The sequence below is a fragment of the Aplysia californica genome, unplaced genomic scaffold (assembly GCF_000002075.1).
Source record: "Aplysia californica isolate F4 #8 unplaced genomic scaffold, AplCal3.0 scaffold00062, whole genome shotgun sequence".
Lineage (NCBI taxonomy): Eukaryota > Metazoa > Mollusca > Gastropoda > Aplysiida > Aplysiidae > Aplysia > Aplysia californica.
Genome location: NW_004797332.1, coordinates 1609748 through 1632826, shown reverse-complemented (window position 1 = coordinate 1632826; position 23079 = coordinate 1609748). Strand labels below are relative to the sequence as shown.

Genomic DNA, 23079 nt, shown 5'->3' with positions numbered 1-23079 from the left:
GGTAAGTAAGGGGGCAGGGTTGTTGTGAAGGGTGGGGATTAAAGTCTCAAATTTCATAACACATCACTGTTGGTTTCCTCAATCCCAGAATCGGCATCAACTGGGGAAACCCGTTTTTTTAAATAAAATGTAAGGGTTTTTACGCCCATACCGACACACTTTAGATCATTTAGGAAACAGGCTTCCGACCCTGTCTGTCTTTACCAACTTGATCTAAGAGGGATACAACATTCTAGCAGAAAGTCTGAGAAAGACTGAGTTACTCGATAAAAATTCCTCCCCACTCCCCTCTCAGGATTTGAATTCAAGTCTCCTGCGTTCGACAGCGAAACATCTAACCGCTACACCACATAGACGCCAGTAGTGGGGGCCAACCTGTGAGACGCACTAATGTACATGTGGTGGTATCAATCAAGAAAAACGTAAGTTAATCTCTGTCACGTTTTTTGGAAGGGCAGGTGAAAGATTTCACACGATGGGCTAGCCGCTCTGAATCCTAGCCTCTTTACACCATACACTTTGATTTTCATATCAGTTAAAAGGAGTTTAAATTAACTCTTTAAGTTTTAAGGACGTAACGGACACACGTCCAGTCAGCAGACCAAATGCTGTACGGTATGTGGTATCGCTTTAATGACCCTATCAACACTATTAGGTTATTTAAGAGGCGGCACCTCCGAGTTTAACATCCATCTCCGAAAGGACTGAGCCAAATGGGAAATTCTTGTAAAGTGTCTTTCCCAAGGACACAGCGACGGACCGAGCTGAGGCTCGAACCCACGAACCTGCAATCTCACAATTACGAGTCCGGTAGCCTAACCACTAGGTCACCGACCCCACCCAAAGGCTGAGCTGTGGCACATTTTGAACTTTCATATTATACGAACCAGATACACACATTGCACATATCATAGTACATGTATATATACATGTTGGGGTTGCAGCCTGCCGTTCTAATTTTCAGATAAAGAAAATCGTTTTGGAAAATCGGTATGAACTAATGAAGTTAAACTTATTTCTTTTTTCAAAGTGCGTCTTGAAGCGTTTTTGGACGGCCAGGTTGCGCGTCCTCAAAGAGTTAACATCTCAGTACGTAGCTGAATACATGTACCTCTGAGCCAATGAATGGCTGGCTTTTTCTTGACCTCTTACAGTATAAGTTCAGGTGTGTCCCACGCCGTCTGTCAGTGTCACACCCCCGGCAACCCCCCCCCCCCCAACAAAAAGCAAACGCCCAGAACGACAAAAAGAAATAAAATAAATAAAGATAACGCAGACACTTCTGAATAATGAGAATCATATCTGATCTAAATATAGAATCATGGCTAAAACATATAAAAGCAAGGAAAGTAGAGTTTCTGTCAGTCAGTTAATTGCAACCAGCAGTCAAACCAGACCGAAACAATTCCAGAGATCTCCTCTATACGGTACTCTATAGCTGCAGTCAACAGGAAGCGAAACCAGAACAAGTAACATGGCGGTCTCCTCTCAAATCATGATCCCAGTTCTAGTGGTAATGCTTACCGCTGTAACCCTCTCTACCGCCTTCCCTAGTGGATACAACTTCAGCATACGTAAGTAAACTAATTAGGAGGTTAAATCTTTAAGTAATATTATTATAGAGGCGTTGGTAGTCCAGTGGTTAGGCTACCGGGTTTGTAATCGTGAGGTTGTGAGTTCGGGGGTTCGAGGGTCAGGCCTGACGTTGTGCCCTTGGGAAAGGCACTTTATACACATTTTCCTCACTTCAACCCTGTGTGAATGGGTACCCAGCTAGATGGTCAGAGTAAGAACGTATAGGTACCCAGCTATGTATAGCGAAAGATCTTGTCAGCATATTAGTGTTTTAGCGCCTGCAAAACAACTGATTACACTGTAAATGCTTCCCAGGAAACTGAGATTGTTTCAGAATGCTATCAGGTTTGCCGGGGTAATAATATGCATTGTTAAGCTCATATAATTTGCTGTTCAGTCGGAATTTGCGCAACACAAATGCTATTTAGTATTATAAATATGTGGAGAGAGAGAGAGAGAGAGAGAGAGAGAGAGAGAGAGAGAGAGAGATGGATAAACAGACAGGTAGAAATACTTTTCAAAAATGCTTCCCTTAAATTAGTTAACGACCCCCCCGCCTCGAATCAACACAATGGTCGAGGAACAAGCCGTGCGAGCAATACTATGGTGGTTATAACTAAAATCCTGTAGATTTAAAACCTCCATTTTCTCTTGCGGTCATTTTTTATAATTATTATCATTATCATTATTGTTATTATCAATATTATCATCATCATCAATAACAATATATTTGTAAAACGGCCACGACTGCTGTATTTAACTGCTAGACTTGACGGATTTGTATAGTCAATATCAGTAACTGGTCTGAAAGACAGTCGTGGACAGACATACTATATTATATAAGCAAACAATGAAAGTCAAATAAGCATTTGTGTTATATTTCTCTTTTCAGAAATAAATAGCAGCGCAGGAAATTCAAGCTCTCAAACCTTGCAAAGTGGGATCTTTTTGTCCGGAAACTTCTCTTCAGGAAATGCCACAAGTGAGAACTGGTCTAGATCTAGATCCTTTGTCGGAAACGTTACAAATGGAAATTTTTCTTTTGGAAACTTCTCTGGAAATAATATTAGAAGCGGGAATCGGTCTAGAGCCTTTGCTGGAAATATTACAGTTGGAAACTTTTCTTCTGAAAACTTCTCTTTTGGAAATGCCACAAGCGGAAACAGGTCTAGAGCTTTTGAAGGAAACATGACTAGTGGAAATTTCTCGTCTAAGAACTTGACTACTGGAAATGCCACTATTGGAAACTGGTCCAGAGCTTATACAGGAAACACTACAAGTGGAAACTTCTCTTCAGGAAACGCCACTAACGGGAACTGGTCTAGAGCCTTTGCTGGAAACGCCACTGGTGGAAATTTCTCTTCTGGAAACTTTTCATCTGGAAACGTCTCTTCTGGAAATGTCACAAAGGGAAACTGGTCTACATCTTTTGAGGGATACGCGGCTAGTGGAAATTTCTCGCTCAGAAACTTGACTGCTGGTAATGCCACAAACGGAAATTGGTCCAGAGTGTTTGCTGGAAACACCACTGGTGGAAACTTCTCTTCTGGAAACTTCTCCTCTGGAAATGCCACAAGCGGAAACGGGTCCAGAGCTTTTGACGGAAATAATACAAGTGGAAACTTTTCCTTTGGAAATGCCACAAACGAGCACTGGTCTAGGACCTTTGTGGGAAACGTCTCCTCTGGAAATGTCTCTTCTGGAAACTTCTCCGGAAACGTCTTTTCTGGAAACTTCTCCGGAAATGTTTCTTCTGGAAACCTTTCTGGAAACGTCTCTTCTGGAAACATCTCTTCTAGAAACGTCTCGTCTGGAAATGTATCTTCTGGAAACATTTCTTCCGGAAACATCTCTTCTGGAAACGTCTCTTCTGGAAACGCCTCTGGAAACGTCTCGTCTGGAAACGTCTCGTCTGGAAACGTCTCGTCTGGAAATGTATCTTCTGGAAATATCTCTTCCGGAAACTTCTCTTCTGGAAACGTCTCTTCTGGAAACGTCTCTGGAAACTTCTCTTCTGGAAACGTCTTTTCTGTAAAAGTCTCTGGAAACGTCTCTTCTGGAAACGTCTCTTTTGGAAACTTCTCCGGAAACGTCTCTTCTGGAAACATCTCTTCTAGAAACGTCTCGTCTGGAAATGTATCTTCTGGAAACATCTCTTCCGGAAACTTCTCTTCCGGAAACGTCTCTTCTGGAAGCTTCTCTTCTGGTAACTTCTCTGGAAACGTCTCCTCCGGAAATTTTTCTTCTGGAAATGCGACAAGTGGAAACTTCTATTCTGGAAACTTGTCTTCAGGGAACTTCTCTTCTGTTGTCAACTCGACCGTAATGCAAGTTCCAACAGGAAATGTCACCAGTGGTAATTATTCAGCTCTTCCATCTGGGAACTACACGAACTGCAACCAGTCTCTGAACGGTGGATTCATAATACTGGGGTGAATGCTTCACTCGAAAACCGACGAACAACAATTAAAATTTATTTTTGAATTTTACTGGAAGTACTGGAAGTAATACTATGTGTCTAAAAGTAGCTACCGTGTCTTGTCTGACTGTCTGTTTGTCTGTCTGCCTGTCTGTGTCACCGTTTGTATGTGTGTGAAAAGGAAGTTAATAGTAAATAGTTCCATGGAACCAAAGCGGCTTTTCGCGACATAGACACCACGAAACATAATTTACTTTGCGTGTGAGTGACAGCAAAGAGATTTGGTCAACGGCACATACATAAGATATAGAAGGCCCTTATCACAGCTGCGTTCATCTGCGTAGTTATGGGACAGTTAAAAAACAAAAACAAAACAAAAACAACACACAGACACACACACACACACACACACACACACACACACACACAATGTATTGCTCAAGGATAGCGACACATTTTGCCAAGGAAATACAGTCTGTATAGAAAATGTAAGCTTAGAGCTTTCAGTCAGAAAGAAACGACGCACAGCACAACCCTATTTCAAAACCAAACAACCCCCCCCCCCAAAAAAAGGAACTTCAAGGAAACACACGATTGGCGGGTGCTCTGGTGTGGTTTGCTCCTTTCTTATCAAATATCTATCATCCTTATCTTCCCTTTTTCTTTTTTTATGTTTGTTACTCTCTTGTAACACCTCTAATCTTCTGGCGCTCATATGACCTTATGCAGTTGCGAGCGCCGTAAAACCTCTACTAAAACTAAAAAAAAACCAACTAAGTATAAAATTCAACTGTAACTGTTTATAAAAACATAGTAATCGTACTTTTGTACGTTTCTGCCCATGGATGGTACAATGTGCATGCACTAACGATGGCGGTATAGTTCCAGGCATATTGGAAATCGTGGAACAGAAGACGTGTTGATATATTTTTAAAAATTCAGTATTGTAGGGTCCTGAAAACAAACAGTAACACCAATTTCGCCTGCTTTTTTAGGTGGCAAGCATGTCACGCTAGGTTTTGGTGCGCAGCAATTGGATGCTGTGAATCCTGTGCGACGAACTTTGGCCACATTCGTTCTATGTTCTATCGAGGGTTTCGAGATCCTTCAATCAAACGCCATTGCGCTTTTGAGATGGACTCTTATCTGTCTGTTGTAGAGTGTAGAGCACTGAAAGGAAACTAGGTAGAAAACTCACCTTGTGGGTGGTTTGAGGGCGCCACTTGCAGGTCTTACTTCTTTTCTCTGTTGTTTCTGTCTGTCAGTCCTGCATTTCTTCTACATTGACTGACCATCGTCATTCACTTTATATTTGTTTCTCCGAAATTGAAAAAAAAAGTGATTTTACTCCTCTTGTGAGCCAGGTCTTCTCCAAAGCCCACGCCACAGATAGGTGACCCAATTCATAGGTAGGGGCCAAGGTCAACAAAAGTCATAGGGCTATTATGGCTTCCAGCTCTTGTGTGAAGATCTCAAATTAACACTGTAGGCTTACTGGTAGGTAACTCATCTCTATCAAATACTTTAGCTACACCATGACCAACATTGTGCAACAATTATTATGAAAAAAAGACGCGGAAATTTTCTCACGAGACACAAGAAGCACAAAACCTTTCTATAGACTACTCACACAAAAACATAATCTATTTTCCCGCATATAAGCCTTTTATAGTACACATCTCCACCCCTTCTTTCATCTCTCTTTCTTTCTTTTCCATCCTCTCCTTTTTCTGTCTCGGAAACATGTCTTTTAGTTTCACAAGCAACACTATCGTAATAACATATGCACGTTTAGCGCCACCCGAGTTTATGGTGTGTTCGTGGCTTAGAATCTAACGATAACGTCCCAAATGCGAACGACAGAAAGGCCCCTGTATGTGCGTGGGAGGTGCCTTGACAAACGAGAATACGGTAAAATTAAGGTCAGGGTCACAATGAGCTGTGGGAGACAAACATCAGTGACTATAAGATAAACTATAGTGCTACAAGTGAAACTTTTGGCGAAGAATAATCAAAGTTATGACTATTAGAAATAAAGCAAACAGTCCCGGTTATCTACCTCAATGCCTACTAGCTGAAATAATATATCCAACTCTCCTATTACGTTTATTACTCAACATCAACTCTTTAAACTCTTGTTGTGATTTTTAGAAGAGCACATGTATGTTGAAAAATTGAAATATACCTGTCTATGTCTTTTTAAGAAAACTACAGACCCTGAGTCTGAGGATCACACAGCAAGTATTTTTCCTCCCCCCCCTCTCTCTCTCTCTCTATCTCTCTCTCTCTCTCTCTCTCTCTCTCTCTCTCTCTCTCTCTCACTCACTTTTTCTCGGTCTCTCTCTCTACTTGCCTCCTCTCGGTCTCTCTCTCTACTTGCCTCCTCCCCCGCCCCCAATCGATTTTGTCTTCAGTCAGTCAGTCTGTCTGTCTGTCTGTCTGTCTGTCTGTCTGTCTGTCGGTCTGTCTGTCTGTCTGTCTGTCTGTCTGTCTGTCTGTCTGTCTGTCTGTCTGTCTGTCTGTCTGTCTCTCTCTATCTCTCTCTCTCTCTCTCCCTCCCCCCTATATCTCTTTCTTTCGCTCTTTCTCTCTCTATCTACGCCCCCTACAGTGTGTTATGCTATTTATTATTATGTCATTCTTCTAGAAACATAGAAGAATGTCCAGGCCTCAAAATTAATGGAGAAAATATTAATAACATCAGATATGCAGATGACACGGTTTTAATACATGTAGCAAGCTCCGAAAAGGACCTTCAAATGCTTCTAGATACTGTTGTAAAAGAAAGTGAACGTAAAGGATTATTGTTGAATGTAAAGAAAACAGAATGCATGGTAATATAAAAAAAAGCAGCAAATCCTAGTTGTAATCTCATTAGCAAAGGTGAAAAGATCAAACAAGTCCAACAGTTTAAATATCTAGGATATATGATAACATCTGATGCCAAATCTTCCGCAGAAATAAAAAAGGAGAACTGCAATGGCTAAGGCTAGTTTCAATAAAATGAGCCCAATCCTGAAAAATAAAAACATCAATGAACACCAAAATGAAAGTCCTAAAATGTTATGTTTGGTCAACCCTTCTATATGGCTGTGAATGCTGGACAATCACTAAAGGCAGTGAAAATAAAATAGAGGCAACAGAAATGTGGTTTCTTAGAAGACTGCTAAGAGTATCGTGGAAGGAAAAGAAATCAAATGAGGTAGGTAGTGCTCACAGAATTCTGTGGTAGTGCTTGATGAAGCCCACGTGGGACGCTCAATGTTAAAAACAATCAGGAAACGACAAATGCAGTTTTTGGGACACCTGAACAGACATAAGGGTCTTGCACATCTAGCTCTCACTGGCAAAATTGAGGGCAAGCGAGGCAGGGGTAGGCCCAGAACAACATACTTAGGGAACATAAACAAATGGGTAACAGGGAAAGATCAGGGAAACGTAGCTTTTCTGGGAGCATCCGAGCATAGGAATGAATGGAAAATCATGATCGCCAATGTCTGTCGCAGATCTGGCACTGGATGAAGATGATGATGCTACTCGCTGCTCTGTTATCAACACACACACACACACACACACACACACACACACACACACACACACACACACACACACACACACACACACACACAATGGAAGCCACCCATTCTTTTATTCATTAACAAAAAAGGTTTATATATCTAGATCTAGTTTTGTTTCAGGAGTATGTTGAAGAAGTAAAATAAAAATATCTGGGGCAAAAGCGAAAAGAAACAATACCCCCCGCAACAAAATCAAACAAAAATGCAGGTTAACGTTAATTTTTTTAGAAATGAAATTAGGCGAAGGCACTTAATTATTACTTATACTCTTATATAGTTATCGCCTGTAGTTATAGATCTAGATCTATCAAAATATCTTTTGAGCATCTTTTCCCTGTTTTGCCAGTATACAAAATTTGCCAGTGTTTGGAAACTTATTTGTTTTGTTTAATTAAACTACGTAGATCTATATCACTATCACTCTTGTAGTTCTCCCTCTTTGGTTCATTCTTTGTTCATGTTGTCAAGAGCGGGGAGGGGAGTTTGGGAGAGTGCAAATGTGGTCATGGTAACAGCTAACAATAATTCTTAGTTATCACCCCTAGTACACCTTATGCCTTTAACAATAAAAAAATGCGACCAATTTGCTTTTCAGACAATGCTTATGAGAGAAAATATACATCTAATTTGGATTTCATATACCAACAGAATATACACCCTTACAAATCAAAGTATAATTTGACGATTAGTCAATAAATAAAGCTAACCGGAAGAATGACTAATGCCCCATAGCCACTAAAGAAAAACTTGTGGAGAAGAAAATGGCGGATTGGAAAGGAACGTACCGTTTCTCTAACAACACTGTGGAAGAATCCTCCAAGAATCAGTCATTGGTTACTGAAAAATTGCAGAAGAGAGAGGATGAACGTCAAGAAAAGCTGCGTAAGAAACAAGCAGAAGACGATTCATTCAAAGTTCAAGAAAGTCTTCAAATTTTTCTTGATACTTTCAATTCTGAACGTACAAAACTAGAAAATGGACTGAGTGACAGCGTCGCAGTTGATAGGGTGCATTTAACTGAACATTTTGACCAGTTGTCTCACCATGTTACTAAACTGCAACGCTATGTCTCAGAGTCTGCTATGTTCCTACCACCCTATGAGCTGAAGACAGCTCAAAATGTTTTGATGTCTCTTCAGGGTAAAATTCAGGAGAAACGGGATGAAATGCTTCCCAAAAAGAAATTTGCCTTCAAGTCAAACAGAAAAACGGAGAAAAAAGCTGCAGTCCCTTGTGCTGTAAGAAGTGAAGAAACAATAAAAGATTCAAAGTCTGAGGATGATTTAGTTATTGAACATGCTGCTTGTAAGTTTATTGGTGCTTTCAATGAAACTTTGAGAAAAGAGGCTGATGAAATCAACAAGAAGGATGTTGCCCTTGCCGGATTGACTGAATGCACAGTTTTATTATGTGGTGCTCCCTCCGCCATTCACATAAACAAGTTGAAGAACTGCAAAATATTCTGTGGGCCTGTTCCTGGATCCATCTTCATTCGAGAATGTTCAAACTGTACTTTCGTGCTGGCTTGTCAACAGCTTCGGATACACTCTACAACTGAGTCGCATTTTTATATTCATGTCACAAGCAAAGCTATTATTGAAGACTGTAACACAGTGAAATTTGCTCCTTACAACTGGAGTTATGAACAGTTAGATAAACACTACCAAGCGACTGGACTTTCAAAAGTCCGTAATAACTGGGATAAAGTAGATGACTTCAACTGGTTAGCTGCTGATGCTCACTCACCCAACTGGTCGATTCTTGAGGAGGAGAAGCGAATCTCTTCATGGAATGTATAGCTATTTGTTATATCGTTATGTTGTGTGAATGAATGCAGAATTGATTGTGACTTCTATCTGTAAAATACTTGTTTGATGATCAACACAAGCATGTGATAAAATATTTATAATTTGACTTTCAGCTTGGAAGGAATTTTGTACTGTGCCACACACACAATTTCCGATAAAAAATTGTTGGACCAAGTTTTGCTTTTGGTACAAGACTTATACGTCTAGTTAGTTTTAAGAATGAAATCCATGTTACATTAGAGTTGTGGGAAGGATCAAATGGAAGAATGGCTACCAATTGCTAATTGTTATTTTTTTATTTGGGAAAGGAATACTGAGGTGACGTTCATAATGCTAAATAATGTTAGGCTATGATTGTGAATCAGGTTTATTTTTGGTAATAGTAATAGTTTGGGAAGGACTTCCGTAACGAGCGGACCCCCCCCCCCAAAAAAAAAAGCAAAAATAGAAGAGACCTATCCCTAACCTTGACCCAACCCCTAACCCTACCCCTACCCTTACCCCTACCTCTACCCCTACCTCTACCTCTACCTCTACCTCTACCTCTACCTCTACCCCTCCATCAAAGCCTAACCCCAACCCTCTATTCTACTATGTATATTTGGTCGCTCGTTACGAAATTTCTCCCATAGTTTGAAATGCCGTTTATTTGTCGGAGCAGGATTGTTCTTACTTTTATGGCGGACAGTTGTGGAACATTTTCCTTCAGTTGCTTCTATATCATCTTAAAGACCTTTACTTTGAATTAATAGAAACATGAGTGTTTATAGTTTCTTAGTGTGGTGTAGGTTGAAACCCCTTCCCGTGTCTTCATTTATATTCAGATACAGAAACCTTTGTAATCCCATTTGATTTTCACAGGAAGTATCAAGCCAAGTTTTTTTTTACATTTGACCTAATAGAGATTTAATTTCCCATTGGCAATTGTCATATCTTGCATCATGTATGTAAGTTTTTTGTCAAAAGCCTTCTACCATCAAATGTGTCACAGAGTGGTGGAATCAGGCGCCCGTCAATTTTTTAGCGTATATCATATCCGACACGACTAATCGAGTCATTGCCATTAGATAAATCAAAGTGTATGTGCTTTTTTCTTGAACTTATAGTTGAAAAAAAATAATTGATTTTTAAAACTAGTACAGTGGAGTCCACTTATAACGAGTCCGGAAAAAACGAGAAGTCTGTTATAAAGACAATATTCTAAAACCCCGTTTTTTTCTCCTCTTTACCTTTGTAAATGAAATACTGCTATAGCGCTATCAGACAAACAAGAGAGTCGGTTATAGCGGAATATTCCTGCTGCTGTGCACAGTGCATAGACCAGTTATACATAATGTAAAACCGCACCAGTTGAGAAACTTGTTGGTGACTTAGCGAAACAAAGAATGGGAGAGCCCATGTGCGTCAACAATGAAGGCCGGAGCGACTGAGTAGGGAGGGTGTGGCATGCGCAGACAAGCAGAACGCATCGCGTGATAGGCCAGTGTAAGCCTAGTTTAGATTTAGATTATCAAGGCCTACCATGCCTCTCACTTCTCCGATGCAGGGATGGAGAGGTCACAGCAATGTGATGGATGGAGCATGTGTGACGTACGCAAGCAGACAGAATGCACCTCAGGGTGAGGTGGGGTGGGGGAAAACACAGCGGGTGAGTTAGCCCAGAACCCTTTTTTCTGATCGGCAACACCGAGCTGTCAGTCGACATCACTAGATCTAGCGCTAGAGAAAGAAACCTGATTCGATTTTTGACCAATTAAGACCTAGAGGTCATGTTGAAACAAAATCCATATCAGGGGAGATAGCAAAAGGAAATAAACAGAACACCAAACTCATAGATTAAGTCTACTTTACAGTTCCCTTGAATTTATTACTGGGTCCCTTATAGCGAAAATCCTGCTATAACGGACATTTTGCTCCGGTCCCCTCCCTCTCGTTATAACAGGATTCCACTGTAGTCGAGATGTGCGATTTAAGAAAGAGGGGTTACCGTTACATGTGAAATTAGGGAGAAAAAGTTATTTGACATTTAAAGCTGAATGTTCATCGGTCGTTCTACAAAATAACATATATAATTTTTTAGCTTTAAATAACATTTTTCTGTTAAAACCACCTTGAAATGGGTTCTTTAAAAGATGGAGCAGGTTTCTGTGTAAAAACTGTTTAGAAAAATTCTCAGCAGTCGGAAAAATACCGGTACTGATTGGTCTGTTTCCTAAAATTTGACAGGAACCAGGTTCCACCGCAATGACAACCCCTCCCACCCCCAATAGAGCCAAATTTCTGACCTCATTTCATGTATGCCATATATGAGGCATCGTGGTGAAATAAGGTGCTCCTCAAAATAAGGAAATCCAGTTGGGCAATTTTTTTTTTTTTGGCTCAACGTCTTTTTTGTCCGTTTAACAACCCATTCCATGTGAATTTTCCTAAAAATGCTGATTAAAATTAAAGGCACAAAATATGTAAATTTTCAGTTTTCAAGGCCTCTCAAGCTATTGAAGTTACTAAAAGTTGGTGGCCATTTTCTCATTCTTTTTACCTCTGAAACCATGTGACCCCATCTTCTTCAATCATTCAGAAATATCTGGAGTTCTTTTAAAAATAGATGGGTATTTTGTTTCAACAAAAGCAAGGCGAATTAATGAACAAGCTCAGGTGATACCAATAACTCCTCATGCTACAGGGTACAAAAAATAAAACAAAAAAAGCCAAACTCCTCATGCTAAAAAACTGAAGAGCGCATGATTCTACCCTGTTGTGACAAATATTGACTGCTCAGTGTAAGACTCCATTATGTTACTTTTTGAAATTTCGTATGGCAGAGTTTTACACTATTCAGTGGATTATGCCTGAGTGATTTTTAATTGAGAGAGATTTTGAAGCGAAATTGGCTTAATTTTTCAATAATTTAATGAACAGTCTAAATCTTTGTATGATGTATTTCTGGTCGAGGGATGGAATTTCAGCTAAAATGTTTTCTTTGGCTTTGTATTTTATTAAATTTATTCCTGGATACAATGTAAATTTAATATTAAATGTTCTCAACTTCGTGGTAATGTGCCCGTAATTTTTACCATCTTTTTACCGTTGCCACAACACCTCCTCTGTAGTGACAGATCATTTTCAAGCTCTGGAGATCTTTGCTTATGTTCCCCTCTCACTCTCATGGCAAGGGTGAACCTGTGTTTTTCTAATAAGAGCCCCCGATCCTCTGAGCACCCAGGACAGGCAATTGTCTGTTTAAAAGTTCAAATGTTTGATCTTCAAAGTACCAGTATAGCTGTTTGTGCAATCTTTTGACTCTCCTGGCCTGTGAGTAAAGTTGTTGCTCTTATGATGTCACTCGTTGGTTTTGGAGCATTTTGTGAAAGTGAAAGATCGCTGGCATGTATGCCGGCCCCACCGGTTTTTTAACCTCAACACTACAGACCTAGGTCTGCCGCTGGTTTAGACTCAGGTCGGCAGGTACGTGTGTAAAAACTGGCGACTACGCAACATGCACAACGATGGTGTTTTGAAAATTCCCACCTTACCTCTTCAGGTTTTAAAAAAAATGTCTTTTAACTTTCACCCATGCTTTGGAGTGGAGAGACAGAGACAGTGAGAAGCTCTTTCTTTTACTTTCAGTTTCAGTTTCAGTTTCAGTGATTGTCCAGAATGTGTAATGTATTACATGTACGTTTTTTGGCAGAACTTGCTCTCTCTGGTATAGTGAATTGGGTGGATTGCTGATCAGCTGGTTTTTTGAATGCACATTGCTGACTGTCCTAGAGACTACTTTTTTATATCAACATTTGAGACAGGACGATTTATTGGGTTATATCTTACTTCTTTGGGTCCTGCAAGGAGAAAGACTATCGTGGGTGTTTAAAATGAATGCTGGTGTCAGCGTCAAAGTAAGGTACTCGACACTGTGACCACTGCTATTTTCTTCTTAATTGTTTCATTTGCATTTTTATATCAATCGTCGTCCCCGGTTTGTTTGGAAGAAGTCGGCATGTTTGACATGGCCATGAAGTTAAAAAAAATACTTGGATTAAAAAGCCCTAAGTACTAAGCCATCTGATAGGTGAGATTGTTTTTCTCAGATTATTAACTTTGTTTATAATAGCATGATTTTCTGTCTCGCGGCAAATAAATGTTTCTCCATTTTTCATGTAATGCCCAAGAAGGTATTCTCTCTCTTTAATTTTGTCAAGATATATTTGAATCTTGAGAAAAGTATAGAAAGTATGGATCAATATGTACGTGATATATAGAGGGACCCTTCAGAAATGTTTTCATAGAAGGGCCCTTCAGGGTCTGTGGCTGCCCTCTACTAACCAGTACTTCTTTTTTGCTACTGTACCACTGGAAAGCAGCAAGGATGATCTCAAAGCCAAAGGTGTACTGAGAGGCTTGAAGAGCCATTGTCATTAACTTTACCCTTAAGAGGTTTTGTGAAATATTGTCTTAGACATTCATCCACTGTCGAGAAGAATACTGAAAAGTGATTGCCTTAAACAGGTGCACGTCTCGCATTATGTCATTTATAATAATTTTTTTTCATGCAAGGAGGGAAGTAGGAAGTGATTGTTTGTGCAGGAAATTCTCTTTTGGACAGGTGGCTATGAAAACAGGTTAGACTGAATTTATTAAAGCTTCTGATTGTCTATGGTGCTTGGTTTGTGCCTTTTGTTGTTACTTTAGGATGGAAGAGGACTGGTTGTCGTATATATTTTTTCTTTAAGTTTTCTCCACCTTGGCTGTAATTATGGGCCATAAATGAATATAATTATAATGAATTTAGTCTTTGTTATTACGGTATTTATCATCATTGCTGTCACTGTTGAGTTGAAGGAAGCATTTTCCTTTCTTAAAACAACTTATACTTATAATAGATCACCTGATGTAATTTTTTCCCCCTTGTCTTCAAGATCTTGAAAGCAGCTTATGATTGTCAGTATGCTTGAAAAAGTTTTTTTCTCCCAATGCAGAGGGATAATCATTAGCCACTTGTGGTGAAAGTGCTTGTAAAAATATAACATTTCTGATGAGAGAATTTGTTTTTTCCTCAAGAAGGTAAATACTACAGGCCTTGAAAAGAGTGACTTAGATATATTTTATATTAGATTCTACCTATTATCAGCATTTGATTAGAGCAGTGTATGCTTCTTTTTCATTTTCATTTCAGAATCAAAGAAAATGAGATTTAGCCAGTGTGTCTTTGAGTTAAGTTTAGAAAATGTCTAATTTAATGTTGCCAATGGAAGAGAGATGAGAAGCATGCGTAATAAATTTTGTAAATGGAAAGCAATTTCTATTCAGTTATTTTCAAAATTGTTTTTGCTTTTGGAAGAATCATCAAATCATAAAGACTTTTGGATCTAATTTGCATTTTCAGAATTATGAATATTCTTGAAAGTGACTTCATGACTAATGTTATGTGACAATGTCCCAAATATAGACTTTACATGTATCATATAATCAGGATTTTTAAGCCATTTAGTAGGCGTACATCATGTATGGTAGTGCATAGGAAGGGGTTTTCAAACAAAATTAGACAGTTCACGCAGCTTGAAAATGAAGCATCTGATTTATTAATTAATCTTTCACTTATTGCTTAAAGTAGTCTCCCTATGTAGTTACACACTTTTGTAATGATGTACCCATGATCTATGAAAAGCCATTCGATAGATAGTCATTTTTGGGAATACCGTTTAGATACTGATGTATCGCTGAAACAAAGGCTTTTGTCATGGAATACTAGGGTCTTGCAAGTTGTTTCTTTAGCTTTGGAAACATAAGAGGTCTTCTGTACTGTTGCTCTAGTGTTTTTGTCACTCTATTACTCTATGGCTTTTTCTGAGCACTAAATGACCCGTATCCTGATGTGCCTTTCTTGTATGAAACAAACTTTTTCAAATTAATTGGCACATCAAAGCAACCCACTTTCTGATAGATTTAGATTGTGTGGATGGGGGCAAATATAGTTACAAAACTACATCCTTTTCTTTTCTCTTTTAGATATATATGTTCATACTGTGTGGAACAAAGTAGGCCCCTATAATATGCAGAGAAATTAATTTTACTTTTTGAAATTAATCAGTTGACTAAAACCGAAGCTTTCTTCAATTAAACTTTAATCATGTTTAGTTGCTTCCTCAAATTACAGAGTTCCATCTGATATTTTTGGCCGTTTTGAGTTACTAAGACCTTGAGGTCATAAACCAATTGTCCTGTTTTGTCTATCAAATTCGCAAGGTTATTTGGATTCGTTATCAAGGTATTCAAAGAATTGCTTTTGAAAAAGCTTAACATGATGTGAAGCTCAAAATCTTTGACGTCAAATTTCTCAAAACTAGGTACTGTGCAGACAGACTGAATAATACTGAGGTTGTGGTGTTGTGTGGCCAGATGATGAATGCATGATCATTCATAGCCTCTTGTAATGTTGTTGACCTTCCTTTACTTGATCATTCTGGTCTCTGTGGGTTAGTGTCGGGCGCTTTGCCTTTGCAGGTAAATGTGAGTTTGGTTCATTTGTGCGGAAGAGTTTTACAGAGTAGACTTGGCCCTTGATACTCAGGGTCGAAGCAGTCTGCCTCTTAAATGATCCAGATTGTGTCGACTGGGACGTAAAGGATTTATCTTGTACGTTGACCTGATCTCATGGGGCTGGAGGGACACATGCAGTGGGATAGTCACTTTATGGCCATATTGACAGAGTTTCTGTGACAGACGAAGTTGTGAAGCAAACGACAAATTATGCTAAAAGGATGTTGCAATCTGTTTGTTTCTTTTTTTTTTTCCATTGATTCAAATGGTTCAAAGATCTTTGGATACTGCATATCAAGAGCTGACAGCAGTGTGAGTTTTTGTTCGTGTGTATGCGTACTATCTTTTCCCCTTTTACTTCTGTCTATGTTTCTTTAACGCAGCAGTAAATGACTATTATTGTGTCTATGTGCTTATCTTTGCTGGAACTCGTACATCAAGATTCAGACTGCAGTTAAAGTGTTAAAAAAGTTGATGAGTCAAGAGTTTGGTAGAGTTTCAGAAGTATAAAAGCTAGAAATTTGCACTTGCTATTGCCACGTCTGCCACCAATATCAACCAACCATAGCATTCTTTTATTTTTTTTTTCGTCTGATTAATTGAAATATTACATTGTTTAAATTTTCCTCTTAGAGTTTGAATTGATTTATTATATTATATGGAATAATGTATTTTGAAAGTGTGACAGCTGCATATTTTGAAAAAGTACACCATCTCAGCTTTAGAGTAACCTACATGTGTATTATATATTTCTGAACAGATTGTATGAAAAGTAAAAGAAGGAGGCTTAACTCGACAATGACCCCTGCAACAAAACTGCAATTTGAAGTAAAATTATATTACTTGCAAAAATTGTCCAAAGGCAAAAATAAAAAGGCACATCTTATATATTGACAATGTCTGCAATTTTCATCCTTCATTAGATTTGCCTTCTTGCGGTTGATTGAAACGGTTGTCTTTTCTTTTCCCTACAGTTGTTTGACATCCAATTTTTGTATCTGAACATGAATAAACATGATCTTGCAAGCGAGCTTGTGTAGCCTACTGAATGTTTATTTCATCCTCTTTTTATTGTGTATTGTGCTGTGTTGTTTGGCTGGATAGATATTTTATAATGTGAAACTTTTAGGGAGTCTGTGATGTAATGATCAGGCTCTTCGCCCTTGAATGTTGAAGTCATGACTTCGATTCCTATGAGGCTTTACCGATATTTTCTCATCTTCTTTCTGATGGGATGCTGTGTCGTGTCCCGATCAGCCTGGGTTGACCCTTGCAGTCAGGATCGAAGCAGCCCACCTCCTAAATGATCTAAATGTGTTGATAGTGATGAAAAACAATTTACTTACAAGTTACAATCTATAGATCACACTGTGTTCAGCTCATTATGTTATGATCTGGCTTTTACTTTTAAGCTGAATTGGTCTCAATTGAAGTAAAAGTCTTGGTAGCTGTCTGTGCTTTTACTAACAACTATTCTCTTGAATGACTTGAGCAAACCTTGCCTGAAGTAGTTAAGTCTGGTCCATTTGTAAATGAATTATATAGAGACATCATTATGTCAGTCTCTGGTGAAAGGGGGGCTCTTGTGGTCTACAGATTTAAAACAGTGTTCGCCTCTCGACTCTCATTCAACAGATCCTGTGTTCTTTTGAAATGCAATAATGAGCACAATACTTACTAGATTTCGAACTTAAAAAATTTATTTGCCGTTTGGCTACCCCAACTTGTCCCCATCATCCTGGCTTATTATAATAATTATATGGGAGAAAAACAATCTGATCGTGAAAGTCCACATCACAACGTCACATGCAGCTGTCCGACTCACACTCTGTGCACTCGGCACTGAGCACCTTGTAGTCGCTCAGTGCCACTTGTGACTTTTCCCTAAGAAAAACATTAGTTGTGCGAAAGCCAGGAATACGGCAAATGTTAGGTTGACAATATGTTACAAAATTCCTACGCTTTGGCATTGCTGGTGTTAGCAGTGGGAGAATTCCCCCCCCCCCCCAAATAAAAAAAAAAATGGAATGAAACGATTCAGCAGAGGCTTGTAGGATCAAAGTCAAAGGTTAACGGTGTATTCTGTAGTAGGCCCCTACCGTTCTGTAGTTCCGCGAATTTCTTTTTGTTTTTGCAAGCAATTTTAGCAATAGCTTCTCCTCTCCCCCACCCCCTGCTTTTTTTTTTCATGAACTCTACAACGGTGGGCCCACCGAGACCTCCTCTTACATCACATCTTAATAGGTTTGCGTTATTTACCTTGCCTTTATCTTCGAACCTACAATCCCTGTACATGGCACCCCAGGGGAAAAGACTATCAATGGCCATATTACGGATTTTTAAGCCAGATTAGAAATCTACTGCTTTTTTATATTTGTTGATTTCTAAAACACCAGTGTCTGACATTGACATAGTGAGTGGTAAGGCTGTCATATACAGGAGACCAGAGTTCAATTCCCAAGTGAGGAGAATTTTTATCGAGCTTCTCAGTTTTCTTGCTGGGATGTTGTATTAGCGCGGGTTGGCCCTGAAAGTGACAGGCAAGGACGGAAGCGCACCGTCTAGATGATCTAAAGTATATTGATGGAGGCTTAAAACACATTACATTAAATTAAAAAAGAAAAGAAAACAAAGACTGCAAAAAAGTATTAACAATATATTGACGATTTATTAATAACACTGAGTATCAAATAACAAAATAGTCTAGTGCAGTATTTTTTTATGCATGGAAAGCATGGGAAACTGGCTGAAATATACAAGAGACAAAGGAGAATCACATGAAATTATTCGCAACAAAAACATGCAGCACATAAACAAAAACCAGTCACATTGTATGGAATTTAAAAATGATGTAACAGGAAGTAACCCTTCTCTATGTTCATCAATTAAAAAAAAATAATACCATCTCCGTATGCTTCTTCTATTATTAGGCTAGTAGTAATAGGTTATTATATCAAATAACAGTTGTAACCTAGAATTACATGAAATTTTACAAATTTGTTACACTAGATTGGGATGTTATCTATACGCCAGTTATAACTAATAAATGTTATTGTACAGTACTAGAAACTTAAATATGCTGTAGGTACAAAATTTACGGGAGACAAAAACTGAAAAATAAAAAGGTGGTTACATGTCAGGACAAACTTTTTCGTAAACACACGTTTAAAGCTAGGTAACTTCTTAGAGCTAAACAGTTGCTCCACTACAGTGTGCTTGTGTGCAAGACGACAGCCAAAATAACTCCTCACTATCTTGTTATCACATGATTCAGGAAGTAATCCTACTAAAAAAGAATAATATTTCAACAAAATATAAAACTAAGAAGTATTTTGAAGAAATTGTGCTTCTAGTGCAATGCAACCAACTCAAAATTACCACAAAAGAACTGCATTTTCTCAGCAGAGCTTCAGTGAAAACGTAAACAGGTCTATCTATACCCACAGTAGTCTGATAGAGGGCAAATCTATCGAGCTCAATATTTAATGGAATAAATACGATGAGACATATTTGGCAAATCTTGTATGATCAACACTGCTGCTCCCCATTCAACTGCAGTCAAAAAGAGGAAAGAGTAAACAGAATCTACAATTACAATCTACAATGCCAGTTCAAATTTAAAGAATTTAAAAAATTGCAATGTTTAACACTTACAGTACCGTACCGTCGGCGACTTTAGTCGCTAGGCCTTAGTACATATGTAAGCGCTCATGACTGCTGGTGACTTTAGTTGCTGACGCAACCAGGTACACTAAACATAATTAAACAAAGAATAGACGCACTGAACTGAAGTAAATACCAAAGGCAGTCACCCTATATGATAACTGAATGGTTGATGAACCTCTTAGAATTTTTAAACCGTGTTTCTGGGGCTGCCAATGTTTTTTTAATTTAAAAAAATATAAATCAGCTTCAGCATTCTAAACGGATGTGGTACTTGAGGGCTTTTCACTATATGAACCTTCAGCACTGTAAGTGTTAAAGGACTCAAAGTAAACGTAAGCGAAACTTGACAAAGAAAGGATCTTGACTGGCACATTTTCATTGTCACATAGAGTTATTAAAAACAGCTGCACATAATATTGCTTCTAAATGTATATATATAGAGTTGTAGCTCAGTGTAAATACATAAAGTAAGTGTAAAGATGAAATACATGCTGCCTGTCAGTGATATATACACAACACTCGGGGGAGGGAATGTCCATCGTAAGTCTATGCGAACACCTCTGGTCAGTCTATGACATTGCGAACACCTCCGGTCAGTCTATGAACACACATATGGAAAGCCCCAGGGAAAAATAGCAAAGAAAATTGGAAGGAACACGAGACATAGTTCTCCTAGGAGAACTAGAGTATAAGGAAATCTTAAGCTGACTTTTCTTTTTCTTTATAATTAACTTTCTCCTCCTCCCTTTACCACCTCCCCCCTAAAAGTAGTCTCTAAGAGCAAAAACGAAGTACTGAATTCATGGGCACAGTTCATTCTGTTCCAAAAGCAAGAACTGTTCTACTGTTACTGTTACCATGACAGTGAAAGCAACGATCAAGAAAAATATAGTGAAATTACTCATTGATGTTTTGATGTTTCTTTCTTCTCTTTCACACTTGATTGAGTTTTGGGGGAAGGTGGTTCAATAAATGCACGCGAGGAGGAAATTCTGTTTACAGGATATAGGTTGTTTTGGGGAAATTCTACAGCGGATATTGGTTACTTTTGAGAAGGAATGAATGACAATTTTTGTCTTGACCCTGTTATTCAGTCAAAAGTTCCCATTCGTGGAAATCTATTGACGACCTCCTTCATTCAAGCTTCCAAAGAAGGCCATCAATTGAGATAGAGTATGGCTCTACTCAGAACAAATTTTAGCACCAGTGTTCTTAAGTAAGAATAATTGAAAGAAATGCTTCGGTAAATATTGAAGACATCATTTTGCATTATTGAAATGAAAGTAACATGGGTAAACAAACTTCTGTACACTTGTCGCAACATTGATCAAGATTTGCAAGCAATAAGAATTCACTTTTCGCAAAACCATCTCATTTCAAAGTAAGTGGCTGCAGGTTTGAGGGTTTGATTTTTTTTGGTCCAAACTTTTATAAGATTTTTCAGAAAATGTCTAGGTGGGTGGGGCCCCATCAGTGTATCGCAACATTGGAGAGAGGGAGTGTCGCAGGTTATTACTGAGCAGGCAGCTGTACTCATCTTCACACACAGGAACAAGACAGGCTAAGAGAAGTAACAGTAGTAACAGCAGTTGAATAGGCAGGGCAGCACGTATTACACGCATAAGTAACGATGGACGGACTTGAGATTTTGTGAGCGCCGAAACTTCTCTTGCGGTCTCATGATCTGTACTCAAACTGTGGAAATAAAAAAAACAACATACTGAAATTTAAAACAGCTCCATTGTACCTGTATCATTAATCTTGCACTACAGAGGAATTTGATTTGGTGATGAGAAGAAAACATTGAGACTGGTTACTCATCTTTTTGAAGTTCACGTCTGTTCTTTTGTTTGCATTAAGTTTTTGGTAAAAAGTATGTGACAGCCCTGATAACTCAAACTCAAACCTTTACTTGAACTAATTTAACGCTTGACAAAATAACTTATCATCATTTCAATTAAGTAATACACAATGTGTTTACAAATTTTTAGGTAGTTCCATCTATTCAAATATGAGTATGTATAGTGAGTACAAATATTCTTAATACAACTATTAACTTAACAATTTGACTCCAAAACATGTGCAAGCCATGCAAACTGTGAAGCATGCAAAATATGGTGGGTTATCATTATTAGAACCGAAGGATATTATGTTAACATAATGTGATGGGTTTTTGGTACTAAAATACTTTGTAACCCTGACTACCACCCATAAAGTTGCTTACAAGTTACAAACTGAGTGAACTTAATATATCACAGTTTTCTTGTAAATCAAATAACATTGTATATATTAACACCATGAGACCATGAAAGTACCGATATTCCAGAAAAGAAAAGAAGCAAAAAAATGTACTGAGTAACACAACCCCGCTCAGTCTATCCATCGGCTGTCTAATGTTATAGTTATAGTCAAACCTTGCAGGGCTGGGAAACATTCAAACTTTAATGATGCAGAAAACGGAATGCATTATGTATTCTTCAATCTCCATGACCCCCTTATCATAATAACGTTAACTCAAATATTTAAAGACTTGGGATTATTTTCAGTTCATAGAATACGGGATCATTCGTCTACACTCACAGAAACACACAAAATTATGTCTACAGAGCAACTCTGTTGTCCTTTAATAAACGCAGTATATGCATTTGAACGTTGACCTGATTTGTACAATTTTACAGGAGTAAAAAAACTGAATGATATTACCAAAAAAACAAACTCTTTGCAAACATCTCAAGTCAATATTTTTAAGAATACAATTTTGATAACTTCCTTGTGATCTTTAAAGCAAATACAATTGTTTTCTCGGTAATAGCATTCGAATTTTGACTCTCCTGTGAAACTGTAAAAACTGTACTTTAGAAAATGATGGCAGAACTGAAAAGGAAAGGTAGATTCCGACTGTTTACAATTTTTCCATAACCAGTTGTCCCATGAGAGTACATCTTGGCACTGAGTGTCAGTAAGGCCGAAGCTGGAAAATTATTGTCATGAATGTGCTTGTCTTCATGTGCAGGATACAAGTAGGCCTACATAGAGACATATATAATGGACTTTTGCAAACTAAACAAAGCAAGAAGAACATCACTGATAGATAGCCTATGATATTCATGTAATCTTATTTGTAAGCAGACACTCATACAGCAGCTTCTATAACCAAAGAAAGATCTGCAAAGAGATAACATGTCCACATGTATGCACAGATCTATGTATACGAATGTTTTAAAACACGAATATACATAAACATAAAAAGTACGCTACAAAGCAACGATGACAAATTCTAAAGTCACGAGAGATACCTGAAATATTTCTACAGCCTACACAAATAAGTTATTTACAAAATAGAAATGGCAAACTGTGTGAGTTACAATAAACTTGGAGTCCAGCAACATCGAGAGGAATCAACATCCCTGCCGAAGCACGAAGAGACAACACAGGTCAGCACAAAAAGACTATAGTTAGTAAGAAATACCACGTGAGCACACCGTAATGCTGCACT

General features: G+C 38.4%; 3 protein-coding genes across 3 annotated transcripts in view; 2 read left to right on the top strand and 1 right to left on the bottom strand.

Moving 5' to 3' along the window:
- The first annotated feature begins 1354 nt into the window (after nt 1–1354).
- On the top strand, nt 1355–4064 carry LOC118477315 (PPE family protein PPE34-like). The gene is made up of 2 exons (XM_035968489.1): nt 1355–1574; nt 2468–4064. The coding sequence occupies exons 1-2, from the start codon at nt 1475–1477 to the stop codon at nt 4009–4011; spliced, it is 1644 nt and encodes a 547-aa protein (XP_035824382.1). The 5' UTR covers nt 1355–1474; the 3' UTR covers nt 4012–4064.
- Nucleotides 4065–7695: 3631 nt separating this feature from the next.
- Nucleotides 7696–9818, top strand: LOC101864598 (tubulin-specific chaperone C). The gene has a single exon (XM_005093372.3). The coding sequence runs from the start codon at nt 8334–8336 to the stop codon at nt 9369–9371; it is 1038 nt and encodes a 345-aa protein (XP_005093429.1). The 5' UTR covers nt 7696–8333; the 3' UTR covers nt 9372–9818.
- An 8742-nt stretch (nt 9819–18560) lies between these two features.
- The window catches only part of LOC101864208 (nesprin-1), a gene marked incomplete in the record, with an annotated part of 244542 nt that continues 240023 nt past the window's right edge, over nt 18561–23079 (bottom strand). Inside the window, 1 exon segment of the mRNA XM_005093370.3 lies at nt 18561–21278. Coding sequence (XP_005093427.3) covers nt 21035–21278 — 244 coding nt within the window.

Bases quoted from the DNA above. Each gene is read 5' to 3' on its own strand.
- LOC118477315 (XM_035968489.1), top strand. From the start codon at position 1,475: ATGGCGGTCTCCTCTCAAATCATGATCCCAGTTCTAGTGGTAATGCTT. The intron at 1,575-2,467 runs GTAAGTAAACTA...TTCTCTTTTCAG, and splicing joins TGGATACAACTTCAGCATAC to AAATAAATAGCAGCGCAGGA.
- LOC101864598 (XM_005093372.3), top strand. From the start codon at position 8,334: ATGGCGGATTGGAAAGGAACGTACCGTTTCTCTAACAACACTGTGGAA.